General features: G+C 44.9%; 3 protein-coding genes across 4 annotated transcripts in view; all 3 read right to left on the minus strand.

Moving 5' to 3' along the window:
- Positions 1-26,431, minus strand: part of LOC120050855 (interleukin-1 receptor accessory protein-like 1) — an 838,450-nt gene that overhangs the window by 613,582 nt on the left and 198,437 nt on the right. The gene's annotated exons all lie outside the window — the stretch shown is intronic.
- On the minus strand, positions 14,912-17,925 carry LOC120051492 (protein jagunal homolog 1-B). Its single transcript, XM_038998391.1, has 3 exons — positions 17,807-17,925; positions 16,248-16,357; positions 14,912-16,069 (listed from the first exon to the last, which is right to left on the minus strand). The coding sequence occupies exons 2-3, from the start codon at positions 16,334-16,336 to the stop codon at positions 15,607-15,609; spliced, it is 552 nt and encodes a 183-aa protein (XP_038854319.1). The 5' UTR covers positions 16,337-16,357; positions 17,807-17,925; the 3' UTR covers positions 14,912-15,606.
- Positions 19,706-24,930, minus strand: LOC120051488 (collagen alpha-1(VIII) chain-like). Of its 2 annotated transcripts, none has more exons than XM_038998384.1 (2): positions 24,593-24,930; positions 19,706-23,054 (listed from the first exon to the last, which is right to left on the minus strand). In XM_038998384.1, exons 1-2 carry the CDS (start codon positions 24,813-24,815, stop codon positions 21,142-21,144), a joined length of 2,136 nt encoding a protein of 711 aa, XP_038854312.1. In that variant the 5' UTR covers positions 24,816-24,930; the 3' UTR covers positions 19,706-21,141. The 2 variants fall into 2 exon arrangements, with proteins under 2 accessions (XP_038854312.1, XP_038854313.1); XM_038998385.1 differs by having other exon boundaries at positions 19,706-23,010; positions 24,558-24,930.

Raw genomic sequence — 26,431 nt, forward strand, 5'->3', positions numbered from 1 at the left:
CATTTTATACAGCAATTGCCCCAATTGGTAGTACAGTACAGTTCATTTGAGAGATATCATCAGCTCCAGCTCGTGGCTTCAGCCAATCAGACTGTCCCCATGCACCCCACACTCTGCCCATGCACTGATCATGCATCCTGTGATTGGTCAGATGCTCCTAGCTAGCCCAACACTGGCCAGTCTGTTCCATTGCATGCTCTCTCAAGCGTCAGTATTAACCGCAAGATAACACACATAGACTTGATAAAAGCAAATGAGATGTTTATGCAAATATGTTTCTAGTACAAGAGGGTGCTGTCCGTATGTAGCAGATGTGTTCTGTCCTGATGAGGCGGGTGTGTCCTGTCCTGATGGGGCGGGTGTGTCCTGTCCTGATGGGGCGGGTGTGTCCTGTCCTGATGGGGCGGGTGTGTCCTGTCCTGATGGGGCGGGTGTGTCCTGTCCTGATGGGGCAGGTGTGTTCTGTCCTGATGGGGCAGCTGTTTTCTGTCCTGAGGGAGCGGGTGTGTTCTGTCCTGATGCAGCGGGTGTGTTCTGTCCTGATGGGGCGGGTGGGATCTGTCCTGATGGGGCGGGTGTGTTCTGTCCTGATGGGGCGGGTGTGTTCTGTCCTGATGGGGCGGGTGTGTCCTGTCCTGATGGGGCGGGTGTGTCCTGTCCTGATGGGGCGGGTGTGTCCTGTCCTGATGGGGCGGGTGTGTCCTGTCCTGATGGGGCGGGTGTGTCCTGTCCTGATGGGGCGGGTGTGTCCTGTCCTGATGGGGCGGGTGTGTTCTGTCCTGATGGGGCGGGTGTGTTCTGTCCTGATGGGGCGGGTGTGTCCTGTCCTGAGGGAGCGGGTGTGTCCTGTCCTGATGGGGCGGGTGTGTTCTGTCCTAATGCAGCAGGTGTGTTCTGTCCTGATGGGGCGGGTGTGTTCTGTCCTGATGGGGCGGGTGTGTCCTGTCCTGATGGGGCGGGTGTGTTCTGTCCTGATGGGGCAGGTGTGTTCTGTCCTGATGGGGCAGCTGTTTTCTGTCCTGAGGGAGCGGGTGTGTTCTGTCCTGATGCAGCGGGTGTGTTCTGTCCTGATGGGGCGGGTGGGATCTGTCCTGATGGGGCGGGTGTGTTCTGTCCTGATGGGGCGGGTGTGTCCTGTCCTGATGGGGCGGGTGTGTTCTGTCCTGATGGGGCAGGTGTGTTCTGTCCTGAGGGAGCGGGTGTGTTCTGTCCTGAGGGAGCGGGTGTGTTCTGTCCTGATGCAGCAGATGTGTTCTGTCCTGATGGGGCGTGTGTGTTCTGTCCTGATGGGGCGGGTGGGTTCTGTCCTGATGGAGCAGGTGTATTCCGTCCTGATGGAGCAGGTGTGTTCTGTCCTGATGGAGCTGGTGCATCGATCCATCCTGATGGGGCGGGTGGGTTCTGTCCTGATGGGGCGGGTGGGTTCTGTTCTGATGGAGCTGGTGCGTTGTCCTGATGGAGCAGGTGTATTCTGTCCTGATGCAGCAGGTGTGTTCTGTCCTGATGCAGCAGGTGTGTTCTGTCCTGATGCAGCAGGTGTGTTCTGTCCTGATGGGGCGTGTGTGTTCTGTCCTGATGGGGCGGGTGGGTTCTGTCCTGATGGAGCAGGTGTATTCTGTCCTGATGGAGCAGGTGTATTCCGTCCTGATGGGGCTGGTGCATCGATCCATCCTGATGGAGCTGGTGCGTTGTCCTGATGGAGCTGGTGTGTTCTGTCCTGATGGGGCGTGTGTGTTCTGTCCTGATGGGGCGGGTGGGTTCTGTCCTGATGGGGCTGGTGCATCGATCCATCCTGATGGGGTGCTTGCATTCCATTCATACGGGTGTCTGCTATGTTAAAATATGGCAGAGCAATGCCACGCCACTCACCAACTGTGCAGTCCTTCTTGGTCGTTTAAGTGGCCCAGCGTTGTCTTTATTCATCTTTCTTCTCCATCGGCTTCCAGGCTCTGGTCTTGTCACTTGTCATTCCAATATTATTCAATAGAGATACAACTAATTACGGCTAGCCCAGTGCCACAACTCACACAATTATCATCAAGATACGTAGGCCTAATACATCTTATAAAGATTCAAGATGCAATACTAATATGCATTACCAAATAGAATGTTGTCCCTTATATACAGTACACACATATGCTGAAATACTAAGGCTACCAGCTAGGCAACGTTATATTGTAATTCAATATGCATGGGGGTCTCGACTGAAGTATATTATGTGATAAACTTGCATTACTAATACAAAAAGATAACGCTATTTTACTTAGTTAGCTCTTGCAAACACTGACGCAACTTTTCCCTGTGAGTTTGTACAAGCTCCCTGGCAAAACCATATAACGTGTATTTGCTCCCTGGCAACTACCTGATCAACCCTGTTTTGCGTTTATTTCAAAGAACATATAACTCATTGGACGACCTTACTTGAATTGTGATTGGACGCCAGTCAAAGACCCAGGTGAAAGACGGTTGGAATTAAGATTGAGGTCATTGCTTTGCTGATGCTGAGTGATCCACGCGGATCCTTGCCACAGATAGTTTGAATTTGCTAAGAAGATAAGAATCATAATCAACTGAATACACTGTGAACGATTACATTCTCGTACCCCAAGGTGAAATAATAACATATGTAATATATCATTTCCAGGGCTATATCAAAATGGGAAATGATAGCGTGCTGTTGTATTTCTGAGCAGCGAGCTGCATGTAGCTACATTAATATAGCTACAACCGGGTTAGCAGCTGAGAATCATTTTTCTCCATAGAGACAAAGGTTTTCCACAAAGAAAGTGCAGGATATGTCTCCAGAATTGGACCCAAATGAGCATTCTGGTAAGTACTGCACTAATCTGAAATCATATGAAGGTTTGCTACCTGTAGGATAAGCACCAGGAGAATATAATGATGTGCAAATATGTGTTTATTTTCACGTGTCTCAACCAGTGATCTTTTGAGTGACATAAGGCTTTAACATTTTCTCTCCCTCTTTTCAATTTCTCCTTCAGGACATTTTGCTTTTGTGAGGTTTGAGAATGGATGCACTGCAAAAATCTTCCAAACATCTGATATTCTAGGTGAAGAGGAAGTTCCTATCAGACAGCTGCAAGATCTTAGGTCAGGAGTAACCATTCTAACCAAGTGGTCAGACGGCAGATTTTATAAGGCCACTGTTGAATACATTGGGCAGCCAGACCAGATTTTTCTTTCAAGATTTTTCTTTCTTTCAGAAGTTTGAAAGAAAAACAATGACAGATTCTTAGAAATGGACAAGTAAGAAAAGGGCTGTCCACCTCAACCAACAGTACGTCAGTCGCCCACATCTGAACATTTAAGCTCACAGTGTTCAAGTGACACTAATAATTGAGGAGCCCACTGTCTGAACACGGTGAAGATGTCAGATCAATACCTACTCTGTGCAGACAAAACACAGCCTGTCCATCTCTATGGTGGCAATGCACCCACCCTGGTGAGACAGCATCAACCAGCCCCAATTGAACAGCACGCACCAGCCCCAGTTGGACAGCATTCCCCAACCCCTATGAGACAGCACACACCCACCCTGGTGAGACAGCATCCACCCTGTTGAGATAGCATCCACCAGCAGTGCAGGGACAGCTTTCCCTAGCCCCTGTGGGACAGCACGCACCAGCCCCCACTGGATGGAATGCACCATTCCCAGTGGGAAAGCACGCACCAGCCCTCACTGGATGGAACGCACCAGCCTCAGTGGGACAGCACGCACCAGCCCTCACTGGATGGAACGCACCAGCCATAGTGGGACAGCATGCACAAGCCCTCACTGGATGGATTCACCAGTCCCAGTGGGACATAACGCACCAGTCTCAGTGGGAAAGCACGCACCAGCCCTCACTGGATGGAACGCACCAGCCTCAGTGGGACAGCACGCACCAGCCCTCACTGGATGGAACGCACCAGCCATAGTGGGACAGCATGCACAAGCCCTCACTGGATGGATTCACCAGTCCCAGTGGGACATAACGCACCAGTCTCAGTGGGAAAGCACGCACCAGCCCTCACTGGATGGAACGCACCAGCCTCAGTGGGACAGCACGCACCAGCCCCAGTGGGACAGCATGCACAAGCCCTCACTGGATGGAACGCACCAGTCCCAGTGGGACATAACGCACCAGTCTCAGTGGGAAAGCACGCACCAGCCCTCACTGGATGGAACGCACCAGCCTCAGTGGGACATAACGCACCAGTCTCAGTGGGAAAGCACGCACCAGCCCTCACTGGATGGAACGCACCAGCCTCAGTGGGACATAACGCACCAGTCTCAGTGGGAAAGCACGCACCAGCCCTCACTGGATGGAACGCACCAGCCTCAGTGGGACATAACGCACCAGTCTCAGTGGGAAAGCACGCACCAGCCCTCACTGGATGGAACGCACCAGTCCCAGTGGGACATAACGCACCAGTCTCAGTGGGAAAGCACGCACCAGCCCCAGTGGGACAGCATGCACAAGCCCTCACTGGATGGAATTCACCAGTCCCAGTGGGAAAGCACGCACCAGCCCTCACTGGATGGAACGCACCAGCCTCAGTGGGACAGCACGCACCAGTCCCAGTGGGACAGCACGCCCCAGCCCTCACTGGATGGAACGCACCAGCCTCAGTGGGATAGCACGCACTAGCCCGAGTGGGACAGCATGCACAAGCCCTCACTGGATGGAATTCACCAGACCCAGTGGGACAGCACATACCAGCTCCAGTGGGACAGCACGCACCAGCCCTCACTGGATGGAACGCACCAGCCTCAGTGGGACAGCACATACCAGCTCCAGTGGGACAGCACGCACCAGCCGCACGGCAGCTATGTGATGGTTGCAGGGATGAGGTTGAAAAAAATCCTGTGTGACAAGGGAAGGATGGAGGAAGTAATTTTGAGAATAGGTAAGTAATTAATATCATGTCACCTATCAAACTTTATTTTGTGAAGTTGAATTGTAACTCACTTTGAAAAATTTCTCCAACCCCTTTTCTGTTTTTGTTTTTTTTTACATTTGGAAGAGTGATTGGGCCTTGAACACATAATAATGAATGCACTGTATGTGCTATTGTCTCATCTCAGACCCAGTCCAGATCCGAGAGCTGCACGCTCTCATTGACATCGTTGGAGAGCAACACTGTGAGCTACAGGAGAGAAAGCCATCGGTGCTGTCTGGCGAGCAAGAGTTGTTTCCTGACAGTGGCATGTTGCTCTCATCGTTCCGTCCTGCTGCCATCCATCAGGCATCTAGGTAAGAGTTGTTTCCTGACAGTGGCATGTTGCTCTCATCGTTCCGTCCTGCTGCCATCCATCAGGCATCTAGGTAAGAGTTGTTTCCTGACAGTGGCATGTTGCTCTCATCGTTCCGCCCTGCTGCCATCCATCAGGCATCTAGGTAAGAGTTGTTTCCTGACAGTGGCATGTTGCTCTCATCGTTCCGTCCTGCTGCCATCCATCAGGCATCTAGGTAAGAGTTGTTTCCTGACAGTGGCATGTTGCTCTCATAGTTCCGCCCTGCTGCCATCCATCAGGCATCTAGACAAGAGTTGTTTCCTGACAGTGGCATGTTGCTCTCATCGTTCCGTCCTGCTGCCATCCATCAGGCATCTAGGTAAGAGTTGTTTCCTGACAGTGGCATGTTGCTCTCATCGTTCCGTCCTGCTGCCATCCATCAGGCATCTAGGTAAGAGTTGTTTCCTGACAGTGGCATGTTGCTCTCATCGTTCCGTCCTGCTGCCATCCATCAGGCATCTAGGTAAGAGTTGTTTCCTGACAGTGTCATGTTGCTCTCATCGTTCCGTCCTGCTGCCATCCATCAGTTATCTAGGTAAGAGTTGTTTCCTGACAGTGGAATGTTGCTCTCATCGTTCCGTCCTGCTGCCATCCATCAGGCATCTAGACAAGAGTTGTTTCCTGACAGTGGAATGTTGCTCTCATCGTTCCGTCCTGCTGCCATCCATCAGGCATCTAGGTAAGAGTTGTTTCCTGACAGTGGAATGTTGCTCTCATCGTTCCGTCCTGCTGCCATCCATCAGGCATCTAGACAAGAGTTGTTTCCTGACAGTGGAATGTTGCTCTCATCGTTCCGTCCTGCTGCCATCCATCAGGCATCTAGACAAGAGTTGTTTCCTGACAGTGGAATGTTGCTCTCATCGTTCCGTCCTGCTGCCATCCATCAGGCATCTAGGTAAGAGTTGTTTACTGACAGTGGCATGTTGCTCTCATCGTTCCGTCCTGCTGCCATCCATCAGGCATCTAGACAAGAGTTGTTTCCTGACAGTGGCATGCTGCTCTCATCGTTCCGTCCTGCTGCCATCCATCAGGCATCTAGACAAGAGTTGTTTACTGACATTGGAATGTTGCTCTCATCGTTCCGTCCTGCTGCCATCCATCAGGCATCTAGACAAGAGTTGTTTCCTGACAGTGGAATGTTGCTCTCATCGTTCCGTCCTGCTGCCATCCATCAGGCATCTAGACAAGAGTTGTTTCCTGACAGTGTCATGTTGCGCTCATCGTTCCGTCCTGCTGCCATCCATCAGGCATCTAGGTAAGAGTTGTTTCCTGACAGTGGCATGTTGCTCTCATCGTTCCGCCCTGCTGCCATCCATCAGGCATCTAGACAAGAGTTGTTTCCTGACAGTGGAATGTTGCTTTCATCGTTCCGTCCTGCTGCCATCCATCAGGCATCTAGGTAAGAGTTGTTTCCTGACAGTGTCATGTTGCTCTCATCGTTCCGCCCTGCTGCCATCCATCAGGCATCTAGGTAAGAGTTGTTTCCTGACAGTGGCATGTTGCTCTCATCGTTCCGTCCTGCTGCCATCCATCAGGCATCTAGGGAAGATCGCTTGCATCTGTTTCATTTCCTTTTTGACCGTTTTTTTCTCAGTGGAATAATGTGTCAATTCATTTGCCTTTGGACGCCATGGCAACATCCCAGAGGGGAAGCGAGTCCTCGACCGGAAGAAGGTCAGCAGAGTTCTAAGTAAGTCTTTTCTCAAAGCTAGGTTACTTTGTTACTTAACTGTCTACAGCAAATTAGGATTGATTCTTGATTAAAAGGATTTACGTATGTTATTTGCTAATTCATCTCTGCAATCAAGTCAAATCAAGTTTCTGAATACTGTATCTTAAATACCTCGAAAACAAACCAAAATCCCCAATGTTCTTTTAAGATGTTTGTGTTTTGCATACTGTGAGTCCTTGAGTAGATTTGTCATGTGTTATTTGTCAAAATATTCATGAAATGTTTTATATACTTTGTTCCAGCCTACGTCTTGCGATGTGCTACCTTGGATGGTTGGACCGGAATCGATGAAGGCATTCATCAACAAGTGTAGGACCAGAGCAGGACAGAGTAGTGACTCAAATAGTTTTGTTTGTGTACAATGTGCAATGTTCATATTTGCAATAAGGTTAACTTAAGAACATACTGTTATGTGCTTGGTGTCACATGTAGGTTAGACTTTTTGTTGACTACATCTGGTGGGTGACAACTCCCTATTTTCAATATTATTTTGGGGTTTAACTAATACAAGAGCATATGTACAAGAGCATATGCTGTATATTCATTTTATTTACGTTCTTACAGTTAATGGAAACCAATCTCAAATCAAACTTTATTTGTCACATGCGTCGAATACAATAAGTGTAGACTTTATCGTGAAATGCTTACTTACAAGCCCTTAACCAACAGTGTCGTTCAAGAAGAGTTAAGAAAATATTTACCAAGTAGACTAAAATTAATATAATAAGAATAACGAGGCTATATACAGGGGTCACCGGTACCGAGTCAGTGTGCAGGAGTACAGGTTAGTTGAGGTAATTTGTACATGTAGGAGGGGGTGACGTGACTATGCATAGATAGCAAGTAGCAGCAGTGTGCAAAAGGGAGTGCTGGGAATGAAAAGTGAGATGCTTTGTTAATATAATAAGCACTGTTGAATACATTTGTTGAACTGTATCAGTTTTCATTCTTGTTTTGAACAGCTAATCATTAATACTGCAAATGAATGCTAACAAATTAAATTCTCAACTGTCTCATCTCATTAATCAAGCTGATGTATAGCTTCTGTAGTAATTTTAAGAGAAATAAATGAGACATGGTTGAGACGTTGCACATACAATGTAGAGATCTCCTTTATGGCTCATACTTCTTAGAGATTTCTGAAATGATCATTAGATCATTAGCCTAATAAGTCTCAAACTTGTCTCAGGAACTTATCATTATTGCTCCTTTAAAATAACAGAGGCAAGGATGAGCTCAACGGTATACAATGATGAAACCTCCTCTGCTGATCATACTTCTCGAATAATGCTAAAACCATCATCTCAATTCATCTTCATGTGTCCTATATATGTCTCATAGAAGTCTCTAACATCTCAATATTTCTCCTAACGGGCCTTTAGGAGCAATAACCCAGACACAAATGGTCACAGAATGATTCAACATTGAGAAGCTCTAGGTAGCCACAAAAGATCTGGAGGATATCCGAGTGAACAGATTTTTTTCCTATGGGCAGTACAGTATAATACAGAGAAGTAGTATAGTATAGAGTAGTATAGTACAGTATTGACTCACAATTCCTCCTGCCTGTAACCCAGTGGATCATCCACTCTGTAACTAATTCCTAAGGTGAGGGCCACCACAACCGCAGGCAGTCCTAAAATACAGAATGTTGTTATTGCCTGGTAGTTTGCATTTTATTTAACTAGGCAAGTCAGTTAAGAATAAATTCTTATTTATAACGACAGCCTACCCCGGCCAATCCCGGACGACGCTGGGCCTATTGTGCGCCGGCCTATGTGACTCCCAATCACAGCCCGATGTGAGACAGCCTGGAATCGAACCAGGGTCTGTAGTGACGCCTCTAGAACTGAGATGCAGTGCCTTAAACCGCTGTGCCACTCAGGAGCCCATGTATGCAGCCATATAGAGCATTCGGAAAGTATTCAGACCCCTGACTTTTTACACATTTTGTTACCTTACAGTCTTATTCTAAAATGGAATAAATACAATTGTTTCCTCATCAATGTACAAACAATACCCCATAATGACAAAGCGAAAAGAGGTTTTTAGACATTTTTGCAAATTTATTGGAAACCAAAACATAAATACCTTATTTACAAAAAAGTATTCACCCTTTGCTGTAAGAATCAAAATTGAGCTCATGTGCATCCTGTTTCCATTGATCATCCTTGAGATGTTTCTACAACTTGATTGGAGTCCACCTGTGGTAAATTCAATTGATTGGACATAATTTGGAAAGGCACACACCTGTCTATATAAGGTCCCACAGTTGACAGTGTATGTCAGAGAAAAAAACAAGCCATGAGGTCTAAGGAATTGTCCGTAGAGCTCCAAGACCGGATTGAGGCACGGCACAGATCTGGGGAAGGGTACAAAAACATTTCTGTAGGATTGAAGGTGCCCAAGAACAGTGGCCTCCATCATTCTTAAATGGAAGAAGTTTGGAACCACCAAGACTCTTCCTAGAGCTGGCCACCCGGCCAAACTGAGCAATCAGTGGAGAAGGGCCTTGATCAGGGAGGTGACCAAGAACCACGATGGTCACTCTGACAGAGCTCCAGTGTTCCTCTGGAGATGGGAGAACTTTCCAAAAGGACAACCATCTCTGCTGCACTCCACCAATCAGGCCTTTACGGTAGAGTGGCCAGATGTAAGTCACTCCTCAGTAAAAGTCACACGACAGCACGCTTGGGGTTTTCCAAAATGAAACCAAGATTGAACTCTTTGGCCTGAATGTCAAGCGTCACGTCTGGAGGAAACCTGACACCATCCCTATGGTGAAGCATGGTGGTGTCAGCATCATGCTGTGGGGATGTTTTTCAGCGGCAGGGGCTGGGAGACCAGTCAGGAACGAGGGAAAGATGAACAGAGCAAAGTACAGAGCGATCCTTGATGAAGACCTGCTCCAGAGCGCTCAGGACCTCAGACTGCCTGGTAGGTTGGATAATGATAATGGCGCTGGAGGGGATGGCTGCCCTTTACGGGCTTCGAACCAACTGTGCTATGTTGTTTGTTTTTTTGCATTGTTTGTAACTTATTTTGTACATAATGTTGCTGCTACGGTCTCTTATGCCCGAAAAGAGCATCTGGATATCAGAACTGCGATTACTCACCTCAAACTGGACAAAGATTTTTTTTCTTTAATGAGTCTGACGCGAAGGATATAGTGCTTCCCCAAGACCAGGCCCAAATCCTTGTCATTCGCGTGAAGAAAGGACGGAAATACAGGGGGCGGAGATTGGGGTGCCTTGTGAGAATTTGTTGGCGAGTGGGTGACCCATCTCTACCATCCGTTCTATTGGCCAACGTGCAATCACTGGAAAATAAACTGGATGATCTCAGTTTGAGATTATCCTACCAACAGGACATTAAAACTGTAATATCTTATGTTTCACCGAGTCGTGGCTGAACGACGACACGGATAATATAGAGCTGGCTGGCTTCTCCATGCATCGGCAGGACAGAACAGCTACATCTGGTAAGACAAGGGGTGGGTGTGTGTGTCTATTTGTCAATAACAGCTGGTGCACAATTTCTAATATTAAGGAAGTCTCGAAGCATTGGTTGCCTGAGGTAGAGTACCTCATGATAAGCTGTAGACCACACTACCTACAGTTAGAAGAGAGTTTTATCTATATTATTCGTAGCCGTCTATTTCCCACTACACACCGATGCTGGCACTTAGACCGCACTCACCAAGCTGTATAAGGCCATAAGCAAGCAAGGAAATCCTCAGGTAGCCTAGTTGTTAGGGCGTTGGACCAGTGACTGAAAGATTTCTAGACCGAATCCCCAAGCTGACAAGGTAAAAATCTGTCGTTCTACCACTGAGCAAGGCAGTTAACCTACTGTTCCCCGGGAGCTGAAGACGTGGATGTCGATTATTGCAGCCCCCCACACCTCTCTGATTCAGAGGGTTTGGTATTAACTATGGGAGACACATTTCAGTTGTACAACTGACTAGGTATCCTCCTTTCATCCAGAAGTGGTGCTCCTAGTGGCTTGTGATTTTAATGCAGGCCAATTTGTATCCATTTTCCTTCATTTCTACCAGCATGTCACATTTGAAACCATAGGAAAAAGAACTCTAGACCACCTTTACTCCACACACAGACGTCTACGAACTGAAGGATGTTGAGTGTCAGATGTTGGCGTGCCAGTATTTGGACAGCCGGGTCAGGTGTTACAGGGGCATCAGTAGTTGGATAGTCAGGGGTTAAAGGGGCAGCAGTAGTTGGAGTGTCTGTAGCTGGACTGTGAGTGTAAGTAGTTGAGGTAGTTATGTCAATGGTTGTTGGAATGGCAGATGATGTGCTAAGATCCTCCTGTGAAAAAGAGACTTTAAAAAAAGTTAATCAACTCAGTAAACCACATAAACAAGGATACATAGTGTCAGTTCCAATAAGCATAGATGATCCATGCTGTTCCAGTTTAATTGTCTGTGTCAGTGTAGAAATGTTTTCTACTGTACTTTATGAGAGAAATAAATCATTATCACTGCCAATAAACGGTAGAGAGTTGATAGCAAAAGCTACTCTGTTATCAACTGTATCTGAGACCTGATAGTAGTCTATTGACAGTCTGTAAACAACAGCTTAGCGATAAATCTAAATAGTTTGGATAAAAATAAAGTCTGAAACAATGTCTTCATTGATGCTACTGTGTCATGACGTTGGCCTGTTGGGGGAGGTTTATGACCCTCATAAATACTTTTTCCTCTCTCTACTCTACCGATGTGACTATTGAAAATCCCTTTGTTAACATAGAGAGTCTGGGAACATCAAAAGGTGGGAAACGGAACCATATTTCAGTAATCCAACCAGTTGAAAATATGCGTTGGTACTTAATGAATATGATGTCAGATCAGTTACCGTCTGAGACATTATTACTGATGATAGGACGACATAAACTGTATCTTGGAAAGTCTACACATTCTAGTTATCAGATTCACATGGAATTGTTGTGCAATTTAAATGTTTAAATATTAAACTATTTGTGAAAAGATTAAATGTAATTTTAGCTTCTAAATGAGAGAATTGGTTTTCATGAGTGAACTATGCTCAACTCAGTGGCCCCGCCCATGTGAACAGACATCGGTTGTAAACTATGAAAGACGGCCCTCTCTCCCAACCCTATATAAGCCCCTTTACGAAAATGTAACTTTCTGTTCCAAGGACGTGTGGACTTAAGGTCCCCACGTTGAAAGGACAAAGATCACCTACAGAACTAAGCCAAGCTCAGCAAGAACCTAACGAAATTAGCATCGAATTTCAATGTGAAGGTGACAACCTACACGCCGGAAGGATGAATTTCGACTATACCAGCCAGAATATAGCATGAGCTTAAAGTATGGCAACTTGGTATGAACTTTGAACTCTTATTCACTAAAGAAGTGATACCACCTAGCCATTGTGTTAGTGCAGCAACTGTAGACGTGAGCTAGGAGAGGACGGACAGAGTATCAGTCCTACCACACGACGACGGTACTACCAAGTATTTGTTCTACCACCAGACATTCTTCAAAGGACAACCCGGCCTCCCATCTACGACCAACCGATCGAAGCGCAGCTCAGAGTAAATATTTACTGCATTTTCCTTTTCCAAATGGCCGTTTATTTAGAATGCATAAGATTCTGTATTTACGATAAGCTGCCTACAGCCCGATAGACACAAAATCTTTTTGTTCCTCAGTCTTCCCGCTCTTTCATTCAAAACCAAACCCCCTTTCTTTGTGTAACCAGCCGTCATATCGGTTCCGTCCACTCGGAACGTTTTCCTTTATGACATCATTTGTAATCAATGTATGATCCACTCTGTGTGATTATTTATGTATTTAGTAAATAAATAAACCAAATTTGGTATTGCTGATTCAACTTGTTATCCAGTATTCATGAAGCTAACCAAGAATTTACAACTTTCAGATGAGACTGAATAAGGCGACGATTAAATATTGACTGCTATTGATGTAAAATATGACCAGGTCTTTAAGAGTTTATTCGGAAGATAACAGCTCTATAAACATTATTTCGTGGTGCCCCAACTTTCTAGTTAATTATTTACCTGATTAGCTTAAATCTGGTAATATTAATTGCAGAGAAATTATTTTTTAGAACAGCATGTCATATCACTTAATCCGGCATAGCCAAAGACACGACAACTGTCTTTGGCTATGACAACCTCACAGCACAGACAAAACATTAATCAATCATTGACTATAAACCAAACTTTAAAATTCATAAACCAAACTGTAAAATCAGTGAGGTCATATATTATTATTACAGAGTCTGCATTAACATGCAGGTACCAGATAATGATTTAGTATTGAAATTATGGGGAAAGTACTATACATTGGTTTCAACACAACACGCGCTGTCAACATTATCAGCAAAGACAACGAAGTACATTTTTTGGGGAAAATAGATCAGACATGACAGGATGAATAAATAGGATACACATGGATGAATACTGTGAGGACCAGTCAACCAATAGCATTACCCTTCTCTATGCAAAACATTCTTTGTTGCAGCTGGGAAGGTACAGTACATGTTTTGGTAAACAGTAAAACATTTTTCCACTAGAGCAGGTGTAATTAGATCTCCTGATTCGAGGGTTAGATTAAAAAGGTGATAACTGTCTTGGAGGTCTGGATTAGAATTTGAGGCCACTAGAAGGTGTACTTCTCTAGAACAGGGGTTCAATGCTGAAGTACATGTAACACAACTCATCATATACTAAGAGAAAACTGAAAGTGAAAGGAAGTTGTTCCTTAAGTAACCATGGTAATAAGACAGATGAACCCAACATTATTAATTCATTCAATAGCCTAGACGCAAAGCTGCTACAGCATAGCCATTTATTGTTATTTAACAATGTACATCTCATTTAGAAACAATTGAATTGTTGAGTACTGTCAACATGAAAATGTGCATTGACAGCAGCACACAACCATATGGACGCAATCTGACCACTGCTCTTGCCTTTCTCTTAACCCTTTCCGTTCAGCTCTGGATGCCTCCTCTCATTAAGGCCACATCATGCCCTGACCTAGTCATGGGTATGTCCCAACTATAACTCCTGCCTCCTGAAGTGTACACTCATTCACTATTTCACCCACAAATCTAAAAACATTGGATTCGCAGAGGCACTGTCCAAAGCAGGGATGGGAAACTGCTGGTCCGGTGTTGGCCCACGAATACATTTCCAAAAATGAAAGGGAAAAAATGAGGAACTCAGTCGGGTTCTCAACTTACTGTTGAAAGTTAGAATAGTAGAAAACACAAGGTGCAATTTCAATGTTTGGTTGTGCATCAGCAGCTTCTCTCTTGTTATGTCAGTCTCTGACAGTCACTCAATTAGCCCACGTCAGCTAACATTTGTTTAGACTGGTAAGATAGTCTAGCCAGCGATCTAAACTTGTAGTAATCATGGTTGAATTACCAACTGGGGAGGGGCCCAATTGATTTTGTAAGAAACTCTCACTCAGATATCATAATAAAAACTGCAAACATTTCTCTCCATCCTATAGTTGGGTGAGAAATTTCAGGAAATTAGCTGAAAAAATTTCTCTCCACCCAATTGCAAATTATTAGAATTCCATGAAATTAGTTAAGTTACAAAATCGTCCTCCCCATGGCATATTGTGTAGAATATCAGGAAATGAATTCTAAAACTTACTTTTTTCCCTCTCCATTGTTAGCGCTAAAACTTTGTGCTCGCAAGGTGGGACACACACACAAAATTCCACTTAGGGCCCCTAAAAGGCTCTGACTATGTGTGGATGAGTTTATTTATTTTTTTACCTTTATTTAACTAGGCAAGTCAGTTAAGAACAAATTCTTATTTTCAATGACGGCCTAGGAACAGTGGGTTAACTGCCTTGTTCAGGGGCAGAACAACAGATTTTTACCTTGTCAGCTCGGGGATTCGATCTTGCAACCTTTCGGTTACTAGTCCAACGCTCTAACCACTAGTCTACCTGTCGCCCCAAGGTTAGGTAGACCCGCGAGCCACTGCGGCCCCTCATGATGAGTTCAGATGTCTTGTGGTCCCCACCCCCATCAAAGTTGTCCATCACTGTTCTAGTGGGAGTTTCTACCATATTTATTATTCCAGTCATTTCCTTTCAAATCAGTGAACAAGTGCCAACTTGTGGAGGAAGGAGAGATAATTGGAACATATGGCTAAGACTGGAGGTAGCTAGCGCACTATCCTTTGGGGGACAGATTATGGCAGCCAGCTCCATAGATCAGGATGAGATATAAAGAGGATGGGTTTCTAAAGGCAGCAGGACAGGTCAACATTAAACCCTGGAGTCTCAGACAACTCAAGTCTTAATCTGTCCACAGGCTCCAGAGCCAGGAGATGAGATAATGGAGGTTAGAGGGTTACCAGGAAGACGACAGGACAGCCTGCTGAGTATTCCAATTAGTCCTACAACTATCAATTAGGGATGGCGAGATGGGGATGTAGAATTCAAATATAGATGGAAGATGGGCCTAGAAGTGGTGTCAGACAGTGGCAGGCAGCAATAGTCATTCCTTGTCAGTTGTTTAAATAATTTAGTCCTCTGTCCTCATTTCTTCTTCTTGTCTTGTGTGGAGGTGAACCAGGCGTCCAGCAGCTTCTTGCTGTAGTAGATCTGCCAGCCATGCACCTGCACCGCGATCACCATCACCAGGTACATGACGGACACGGCAGAGAAGCCGAAGATGAAGCGGTAGGCCTTGCCGTGGCGGTACAGCTGCTGGGCCACCGGGAACATCTCCATACCCCCGTAGATGAGCGGCGCTATGCAGAAGAGACCAGCACTGATCATGGAGATCACCAGGTAGCTGATGTTGTTTTTGGGCAGGGCCATGAAGCTGAAGAGGGAGGGGATGATACTCAGCAGGTAGGGGTACTGCCACTGGTAGGGAGCAGCCACCACACTGTGGGACACTAGGTTCAGCTGGTTCACTGTCACCTGGGCAGCTAAGAGGAGCCAGATCAGAACATGGACGATGTTCAGTTTACGGATCTCGGACTTGAGGGCGACACTGATGAGAAAGACAGAGGAGAAGCACAAGAATGTGATGTTTCAAATGGGTCACTGTGAACAAAACCTGTCATCTTGTTTTTATGTAGGCACTTAACCCTAATCGCTCCTGTAAGCCGGTCTGGATAAGAGCGTCTGCTAAATGACTAAAATGCAAAACCATTCAAATGAGAGCGAACCTCATCTGGTAGTGTGAGGCCACTCTCTCGCGGTGCTGAAAGTCACTTCCATCTGTGCCAGTAGCTCGAGGTCCAGCTCGGGAAGCCATGGTTACCGCCTGTCCAAAAAACTCAAAGTAAAACATGTCATTCATTGTGTTAGAGCTTTCTAAGGTGCTTATTTGTTATTTCAGAACTGCAGATAAGTATACAGCATTCGCTATCACTCTCGAAGACATCGTAACCTAATGGCAGTCTAATTACATGAGACAACTAGCCTTTAAATTAATAGAACTAATACAATTTGTATGAAATGAGCAATACCAATGAATTAACAATTGCATTAGTCACATGCACTGTAAACAGGTGTAGACTAACAGTGAAATGCTTACTTACGGGCCCTTCCCACAATGCAGAGAGAAAAATAGAACAATAATAGAAAGATAATAACAAAGAATAAATACACAATGAGTAACAAGTACTTAGCTATATACACAGGGTACCAGTACTGAGTCAATGATAACATGGCTATATACACGGGGTACCAGTACTGAGTCAATTATAACATGACTATATACACTGGCTACCAGTACTGAGTCAATTACAACTTGACAAAATACATGGGGTACTGAGTAATGATGACTTGGCTATATACACTGAGTACCAGTACTGAGTCAATGTAATTGAGGTAGATATTTACATATAGGTAGGGGTAAAGTGATTAGGCAACAGGATAGATAATAAGCAGTATCCGCAGCGTATGTGATGACTCAAAAGGTAGCTATTTGGTTAACTATTTAACAGTCTTATGGCTAAGGGGTAGAAGCTGTTCAGGGTCCTGTTGGCAGTAGGTACCGCTTGCCGTGCGGGAGTACAGATAACAGTCTATGACTTGGGTGAATAAGGTCTATGACTTGGTTGAATAAGGTCTATGAATTAGGCTAATAGATTAGTTGATGAGGCATAAATACTGAAATGACTTGTACAAAGCATAGCTGATCCTCCTAGTTTTCCTAAAAGTTACCCAGTGAACTTGACAGTGGACACATGAGGATGATGGGCATGTGGATTAACACTAGCTTGGCTACCCTCTGCTTTCCTGACCCCTTCTGCTGGCTTATCAGATAACGCCAGGCCAGGCGAGGATGATTTCTAGTTAGCAAGTCAAATATTTAAATCCCCCCTGTGGGCTATTTAGAAAGAACCCAGAGGCGCTTGTGTTAAAATATTCATCAACAGGCCTGATTCCAATAGTTAAAAAAAAAAGAGTTAGTTAGCTAGCATCATCAGCTATTAGTCTGTAGTTTATAAAACGACCAGCTGCTTGTAAAATAAACAAGCATGCTCACAGTTCGTCCTGGACTGTGAGTGGGGAAATGCATGACAATGTAACGTTACAAGTCAAAATGTAAAAAAAAGTCACCAAGACAATTTTAAAGTTACCAAGCTAGCTAGCCAGCTTGCCAACTTAGTGGTACTGCTAGATTAAGTCTCATTGCCGTAGACACCTTGCAAGAACAAACTACAGACAACTGCAGCTAAAGTTTAGTTTGCTAGACATACGTTAATGTAATACTTACTGTATGTTCAGTACAACAGTAGTCGTTACACGTTCAATCAACAAACTTATTGCGACTAAACTCGGTGGACATTGCTCCTTTCTCCCGTAGACATGTGCAATACGGAAGTGTTGACTATTCAGTCTGTGATTGGACAGATGACTGAACGGAGGGTAGTGGGGGACAATCCAAAAAGTTATACTACAGTTGGAAACAGAAACGCTCATTGCGACAGTCTATGATCTTCTTGTTCTTCGTGAGGTTCGAAATAAGTTTGTTAATTGAATGTTTATAAATCCATTGAACAATATTATAAATCCATTACACTTTGTGATACAAAATAGGAAAAGGGGAAAGGGGAAAAATAAAATATATTTTTAATTTTCACTACTTTAACCGTATCAGATTCTACCCCAGGCCAACGACCTGAGAGGACGGGACACTACCACTCAACACACCCTGTAACTCTTCTGAAGTCAAATCTCCTACCCCCAAGTACTTTTCTGCAGCTGCCACCACAACATATATTTTCTGTGTACCACAGTGATCCATCACTGTGGTACATTTGATAACCATTGCTAAGGAGCCAACCTTACTGAAACATACAGTAAATCACTCATTGGCCTATCCCTCTGTTCTGGCACAGATCTACTATTCACAGGGATCCTCTCAGAATCCCTCACCCTTGATCCACCCTCCTCTACTTTCTTCACTGCCTCATAATAGGACATCTTCTGCACTACTCAGACCCTGGCCACCTCAACCTGCCTCTCTCGCACCGGACACCTCCAATTCTCCGCAACATGGGCACAGTTGACACACACATTTTTTTCCATCGAAACTACACATTGCTCTGTCCCATGTCCTCCTTCACACTTCCCACATCTTGGATTATCCCTCCTACACACTGCTGCAACCTGCCCATAAATGTGACACCTATAACACCGCAGTGTATTCTATGATATTCATTTGTTTGTAGCTATATGAGAGATGCATAACTAGTGGTCTGTCAAATATAAATGATTCTTTATGTAAACATTTAGCAACAAATGCATTATATTGAATTGTGTGAGTGTATGCAGTGTTGTACAGGTATTGACAAAAATGATGATGATGATCTTCTTGAAAACAGTGAGTAACCAACAATAGCATGTGTTGGACCCTCGTTCACACTGCAGGCCTTAATGCCCGAATCAGTTTTGTTTTTGAAATCCGTTTTGGAATACTGTACAAACAGAAAGTTACAAGTGACCAAATGGGATATGTGTGTGTTCAGACAGCAGTCATTTACTGACATGGCTATGGCAGTTGTCATAGTAATGGCAGGTGTGTGCGCAGTGGTGTAGGCTGATTGGTGGTGGTGCTCGTGGTTCCTATCGCTCTAAAGTTATGTAACAGTCTAAGGTGACAACAATGCCTGCCATGGACGTTTACTAGTTGCTTTAAATGTTCAAAATCATAGTGTAAGAACTCAAAGGATAAGATGATTCAACTTTAAAAACAAGTCCTTTTTGGATAGCCATAGCAGTCAACTAGCTCGCTAGGTAGCATATTGACTCATTTGCTTGTAAACAATTAACAAGTAAGTTGGCTAACACATGTTCTTGTCAAACTGTCAGAGTGTCCAGCAAGCAACAAGATATGCCAAATAAGTTTTAAAATAAATCATATTAGACAGTTCAGACTCAAGTCGCATGGCCAGGACTCAGATTTGTATCTGATTTCATACCACCTACGAAGATGATTTGAAATGTGGCTTGAAATATCTGATTCCATGTGTTTTTTGGCGGTTCAGATGGCAGGAAAAATAACAGATTAAAATCGGATATACAAAAAAATTGGATTTGAGTCACTTCAAACGGCCAATGTGAACACAGCTTGTGTGCAACAAGAAGAGAACACATTGTTTTAATCACTTCATCTTTATTTAGAAAAACAACAATAGTGCCAAAAACATTATACTAAGTTCTTCATTTGGTTATATGTTTAGCACCATTGTCAGGTAACATTTATTTTTCCTTCAAGGCAGTCTCAACAGGTATACACATTTACAATTTCAGACAAAATCAGTAGTTCAACAAATAAATGACAGAGAGGAATACTGCCACATACCTTAGAGAAGTGTGGTTGACTTTTTAACTTAATGTGCATATTGAAAATGTTGACTATACACCCCTTCAAACTCCCATAACTCATTTATTTATTAATGCAGCTTGGCAGCTTACAACCAAATGTCTTCACTATGTTGCATATCAATTGAATTTTATTTTAGGTTCCAAACCATGAAACACTCTCATTTCCAAATATGATATCAATAAATAAAAATGGTAGACACTTCTGCATAATCTGGAACAACGTGAATAAGTTGATGATAAAAAAGAAATCAATCTGTCGTGGAGGAACTATGGGATAGGAAAAATCATATTGTTAAAGGGGAACAATGTTTTGTAATACATACTGTGAATGTAACAGTGTTACTTATATGCCAAAAGTATAACCTGGCATGAAATAAAGACAGGATGTCTTCTGAAAAGTCCACACATGGAAGAATTATCTCTGAAGAATAATTGTGTACTAACATTAGGTATGCCTGACAGATAAAGCTGATGTGTTGATGCTTGCTTATGAAAGCTGCGGTAGACGGCTAGCCATTTAGTGGCGTCATATGGCTGTGACTGTTGGAATGCAAAGAACGGATATACTGAGTGCACATAACATAAATCTGATATGGAAATATAAAATACAAACAAATGCTATATATTCACATAAGGAGAAGAACATGTTGGGCAAATGTAATAATTCCATCCTAAAAATAGTTATCTTTAATTAAAAAAATAACACATTGTTTCCAATGTAATATGCTGCTATCCACAGTAGCGCCATAGCATGTCAGCAACCAGGTTTTCTCTATAAACACTGTCAATCATCTGAGGTGGATGACACTGCTACAATTGGGATAGTCAGTATTCTCAATCATTTGCAACATTTTTACCCCCTATTAACCAACAGAAATTGTAATTTGCATAATTATCTGAATATCTACATACAGACATCTCAAATAATTTATCTGAGGGTTTTGCCAAATTAATTTCTGGGGTAAATTAAATATATTGCAGAGAGATTGATTTATGTATTTTTTCACCCATCTAATACTGCAATACAAAGGCAGAAACATACTATAGCATGTACTGTAGCACTCACACATTCATTGGATAGTTCTGAGCCGAGTAGTAGTTTTCACCGTTGTCATCCTGTGTCACTATTGAGGTCAACAGTTTAAAATGAATAAAACACTAATAAAACAGCTATGTAGTGAGTTGTGGTGTGGATGCCCTTTCTGTTGTTGTTGTTGATCTTCACATTGGGTACAATAAATATCCAGAGAATGAAGAGTGGACATATTGACCGGCATAAAGTCCTGCTGCCTGGTCAGATGGAAGCTGTACATGCACAGTGTCTCCTTGCTGTAAGGGGAGCACAGCGCTCCCTGACGCCTGGTCCAGGCTGCCCTTTTTGTACTCATCATATGTGTACATCACAGGCTCATTGTTCTTGACCAGCGCCACCCACACATTCGCTCCTTTGCAGTGGACGTGGTAAGCAAAGTAATAGATTCCCGGTATGGTACAGCTGAAGACGCCGGTTTGGGGATTGTAGTCCTGATGGCCATTGTACAGGAGCTTGTCGAAGACAACAGGGGAGCCTACGGGGGGGAAAGGATTGGTGAGCTGAGCCGTGAATGCTGGCATCTCCAGGCCGTTCCTGTCCCCTCCATTCTTTGGTTTCTTGTAACCGCCTTGTTTAAGACCGTCCAGACCAGGACCCAGCTCAGGGAGGATTTCACCAAGACCAGGTGGTTGGGTGGGGGGTCCGGGTGGGCCAGGGGAACCAGGTTGTCCTGGTTGTCCAGGCTGACCAGGGGGTCCACCGTTGCCAGGTTTCCCTTGGGGCCCTAAAGCGCCTGGAACACCAGGTTTACCTTCGCCGGGGTAGCCAGGTTTCCCTGGTGGACCAAGCTCGCCTTTTGGCCCGGGAAGACCGGGAGGACCAAGTGGCCCACCTGGACCAAAATTTCCAGGGATTCCCTTGGGTCCCTGGTGACCTTTTTCTCCGGGCATTCCACCTTCTCCCCTTGAACCGGGCATTCCAGGAGCTCCAGGGAGGCCAGGTAACCCTTTGTGGCCGTTATCCCCTTTCGGACCCAGTGGTCCTGGTATACCTCTCGGTCCTGGTTGACCACCCTCTCCAGGATACCCACCCTGTCCAGGAAGCCCTGGAGGCCCTGGCTCACCTTTAGGACCCGGCAGCCCCTTTGGCCCTCCATTGCCACCTTCTCCCTTCGGACCTGGGAAACCAAGACCCCCAGGTGGCCCAATGGGACCGGGCAGGCCCGGTGGCCCGTTGGGTCCAGGAAAGCCTTCCTGCCCTGGGAGACCTCCATGACCTTTGTCACCTTTTGGGCCTGGAGCTCCAAGAAAACCTCCATGTCCTTTGTCTCCTTTTGGTCCAGGATATCCTGGCTTTCCGTAACCAGGTAGGCCTGGGCCCCCTGGCAAACCTGGTGGGCCTGATTCCCCTTTACCGCCTGGGAACCCTGGTTGTCCTGGCAAACCATCTTGCCCGGGCTTGCCAATACCTGGTAGCCCAGGTGGTCCTGGTTCTCCTCCTTCACCTGGTGGACCAGCAAGTCCTCCTTCTCCAGATGGGCCTGGTTTTCCTGCCCCCCCGGGCAATCCTGGTAGTCCATTCAGACCTGGTTTTCCAACCCCTGGCAAACCCCCTTGACCAGGAGGCCCAGGTGGTCCACCAGGTCCTTTCAAACCTGGCAATCCTGGCAAGCCAATCCCTTTGTCTCCCTTGGGCCCAGGAAGACCAGGCAGTCCAGGTATGCCCTTGTGTCCAGGCTCCCCTCGAGGCCCAGGCTGCCCAGGCAGTCCCTGACCTCCTGGCTTCCCGATGCCTGGCAGGCCTGGTGGCCCTGGAAGACCTGGCCCCCCAGGCATCCCCATTGGTCCTACATCACCACCAGGACCAAGGTCGCCCTTCGGACCTGGCTGGCCGCCTCCACCAGGTTTACCGGGCATTCCCGGCATTCCGGGTTTCCCTATCCCAGGATACCCTTGGGGACCAGGAGGGCCTGGTTTTCCATGGGGGCCGGGCATCCCTTGACCTAGCATCCCTGGAGGGCCCTGTGGTCCTGGAGGCCCTTGGGCTCCTGGTGGCCCCTCGGGACCAGGACCCTGTAGTCCCCTATCATCAGGTGGTGGGCCTCCAAGGCCTTTCCCATTACTGGGATATGACTGACCTGTGGATGACATCAATTAGCATTTATCATGAATTACTGACTTGAGTTAGTGACTTGAGTATCTCATTGAGCACATAGGAACATGACCAATTAATATGCATGGACATTGGGTTAAGCCCAATGGACCTTCATCCGTAGATGATGGGCCAAATTATTATTTTTGAAAATGAATGCCAAAAGCTGGCTTTAATGTCCCCCTTGGACACAGGGTGCTGATAGTGGATGTTAAAAGCATGTTACATTTCCTAGTTATCAAACATACTTTCTTTCTGCCTTCTCTGATTCCTTGCTTGATTGTTGAAACAGTCAAAATACACATTTATGTGAAATGTCTTACACTCTTAGAAAAAAAGGGTTCCAAAAGGGTTCTTCGGCTGTTCCCATAGGAGAACCCTTTTTTGTTCCAGGGAAAACACGTTTTGGTTCCATGTAGAACCCATTTGGGTTCCATGTAGAACCATCTGTGGAAAAGGTCCTACGTGGAACCCAAAAAGGTTCATACCTGGAACCAAAAAGGTTCGTCAAAGGGTTCTCCTATAGGGACAACCAAAGAACCCTTTTAGGTTCTAGATCGCACCTTTTTTCTCAGTGTGTACAGTACCTGCAATATGCCGTATTTCAAATCAAATCAAAGTGTATTGGTCACGACAAAGATTTGCAGGTGTTATAGCAGGTGCTGCGAAATGGTTAGGATGCTAGCTCCAACAGTGCAATAGAATGACTCGCAAATACAATACAAATAATAAAACATCTAAACAAGAAATAGCAGAATGAGTCCAATAAACAATCCAGGGGTAGATATATTAGAATGAGCATGTGTCAGAATCCAGAATATAAATACGTGGTGTGTAAAGACAGTATATCATTTGGAAGGAAAATGGTTTGTATAGTAGTAACTAAATTAGGATGAGCTATGTGGAGAACACAGTACAGACATACACAGTGAGTAAACAACAGTGTATTTTGCCTGCTTCACATATGATTTGTCAAGGATGCTTTTATAACCCATGAGCTGGATCTGATTTCCTGTGGATGCTAGGACAGATGACGTTTGCTTTGGCGAAGGGAGAAGAATCTTGGAAAAGCAGTTGAGAGGTGTTTTGAATGGAACTAACATGTCAGAGACTGGGTAATGGTTTCATGTCAGCACTGCCCCATGAACATGGCTAGTCTACCTCTGGTTGTACCATACTGTCCATGTTGGCTTTCCCTTCAAACCCACATTGGTGGCCATGGCCATGATCCAATTTAAAATCCAAATATGGTTCAAATATGCTATTGTTTAGCCTACACTCTTAGAAAAAAAGGTGCTATCTAGAACCTAAAACGGTTCTCTAGCTGTCCCCACAGGAGAACCCTTTGAAGAATCCTTTTTAGTTCCAAGTAGAACCCTTTTGGTTCCAAAAAGAACCAAAAAGGGTTCTCCTATGGGGACAACCAAAGAACAATTTTTTTCTAAGTGTGTACATTTCTGTGATGTAGACAATCTATTAAAATCTCACCTTTTCCCTTGCCCTTATTAGGTGGCATCTGGGGTTGTTCGTGCATCTGTGGAAGCATCTGTGGAAGTTCTTGCCCATACTGTGGCAGCACATATGGCATCTCTTTGCCGTATGGCATATGTTGTGGCATTTCCTTCCCGTACTGTTGCTTGGGCAGCCCGTCCCCATTCCCGTTCCCGTTCCCATACCCGTTCCCTAGGGGCATGTGAGGTATCTGTTGCATGGGCTGGTGCTGCTGGGGAAGGTGCTGCTGTGGCTGCTTGTGCCCGTAATATGCCGCCCCACGGGCATGGTTGCGTAGGACTAGACACAGCTGGAGTGCCACCACCAATAGATGAGTAGAGGGGAGGGGCTTGGCCATGTCCTATAGGAGAGAGAGGCCAGGTCAGCAGATTCGATTTTCAAGACCATAGAATGAGTTAAGCAGAGGTATTCTGACAGATATATTAGAGAAAATGTAGGGCAGTACAATAACCCCTCGCCAAAGTTTCTCGGAATCATGAGACCTAAGATAAGTGTGCTATTTAACATTTTGTAGCGAGGCCTCAGGATGCGCACTATAACCATATGACTATACACAGCGAGGGACTCCAAAATATTCTGATCATACTGTACTCTGAAACATTTTAAAAGACATATTTTTGTGGAACAGATAATAAATAGTTCTGACAAGCTAAATCACATGGATTTGAATTTGATACTCCCAGCATGGACAGCCAGGCCACTCCTCAAGGGCAGATATTTTTGGCTCTGAAACCATAACACTCTTATTCAGAGGTGGGGTTTTGAGTTACTGGGCGGGTAGGAAAAGAGAGCGAGCTCCTTGTTGTTGTGGATGTCAGTTCCTGCTCTAATGAAGAGATGTGTTTTGCATCATTGAGAAGCGAATGTGCAAAACTTCAAACTGAAAATAATCCAACGCATTACTTCGAAGCTTCACACACAATTGTTACTGATCCAGTGGGCCTACCCCGGTGAAACGAGGGAAGAGGTGATTCATCATACCACTGTATTTTGAAAGTTATATATCTTGATAACTTGATTGTTGACACGCAAAACATTTTGGGATAATATCAACCACAGACTAATGAAAGAAATACCAAAAGATTAGTTTTAACACTGCAGTATGCTTGTTTGGGTTTTAAAGAGAACATTTGGTTCAAACAAGGTGTTAGAGTACATTTGGAGGGACACTGAGCTAGCTGAAAGATTACTGTTGATCAGTGGAGGCTGCTGAGGGGAGGACGGCTCCTAATAATGGCTGGAACGGTGCCAATGGAACGACATCAAACAGATGGAAACCATGTGTTTGATACAGTACCATTCCACTGATCCGCTCCAGGCATTACCACGAGCCCGTTCTCCACCAGCCCCCTGTGCTGTTCATACATTATGATTAGTCTTATTCCAGACACCTAGGCAAAACAACTGTGAAAGGTGAGGAGTTAGATGCAACATAGCAGAGACTAAACATGACAAAGTCTTCACAGCATATCTATTCCCACTGGGCAAAAACTGGTTGAATCAACGTTGTTTCACATCATTTCAACAAAATAAATAATGTGATGACGTTGAAGCAACGTGGAAAACTGATTGGATTTGCTCATCAGTGTAAGAGAGTTTTGTCTTTTCTTTTTGTACCTAAATCCAATGGCATGGTGACATTGTTTGTGGATTTCACGCTGAATTCACGTTAATTGACAACTCAACCAAATGGAAATCAAAACTAGACTTTTGAACTGACGTCTGTGCACAGTGGGTTGTCAGTATATGCTAAGTACATGCAGTACAACACTGACATGGCATTTAAGTGACCTCCTCAGACCAAAGGAAAAGCAA

The sequence above is a fragment of the Salvelinus namaycush genome, chromosome 7 (assembly GCF_016432855.1).
Source record: "Salvelinus namaycush isolate Seneca chromosome 7, SaNama_1.0, whole genome shotgun sequence".
Lineage (NCBI taxonomy): Eukaryota > Metazoa > Chordata > Actinopteri > Salmoniformes > Salmonidae > Salvelinus > Salvelinus namaycush.

Bases quoted from the DNA above. Each gene is read 5' to 3' on its own strand.
- LOC120051488 (XM_038998384.1), bottom strand. From the start codon at position 24,815: ATGCAACAGATACCTCACATGCCCCTAGGGAACGGGTATGGGAACGGG. The intron at 23,055-24,592 runs GTGAGATTTTAA...AAGGCCTTGGAG, and splicing joins TAATAAGGGCAAGGGAAAAG to GCCCACCACCTGATGATAGG.
- LOC120051492 (XM_038998391.1), bottom strand. From the start codon at position 16,336: ATGGCTTCCCGAGCTGGACCTCGAGCTACTGGCACAGATGGAAGTGAC. The intron at 16,070-16,247 runs GTTCGCTCTCAT...CTTTCTCATCAG, and splicing joins GCCTCACACTACCAGATGAG to TGTCGCCCTCAAGTCCGAGA.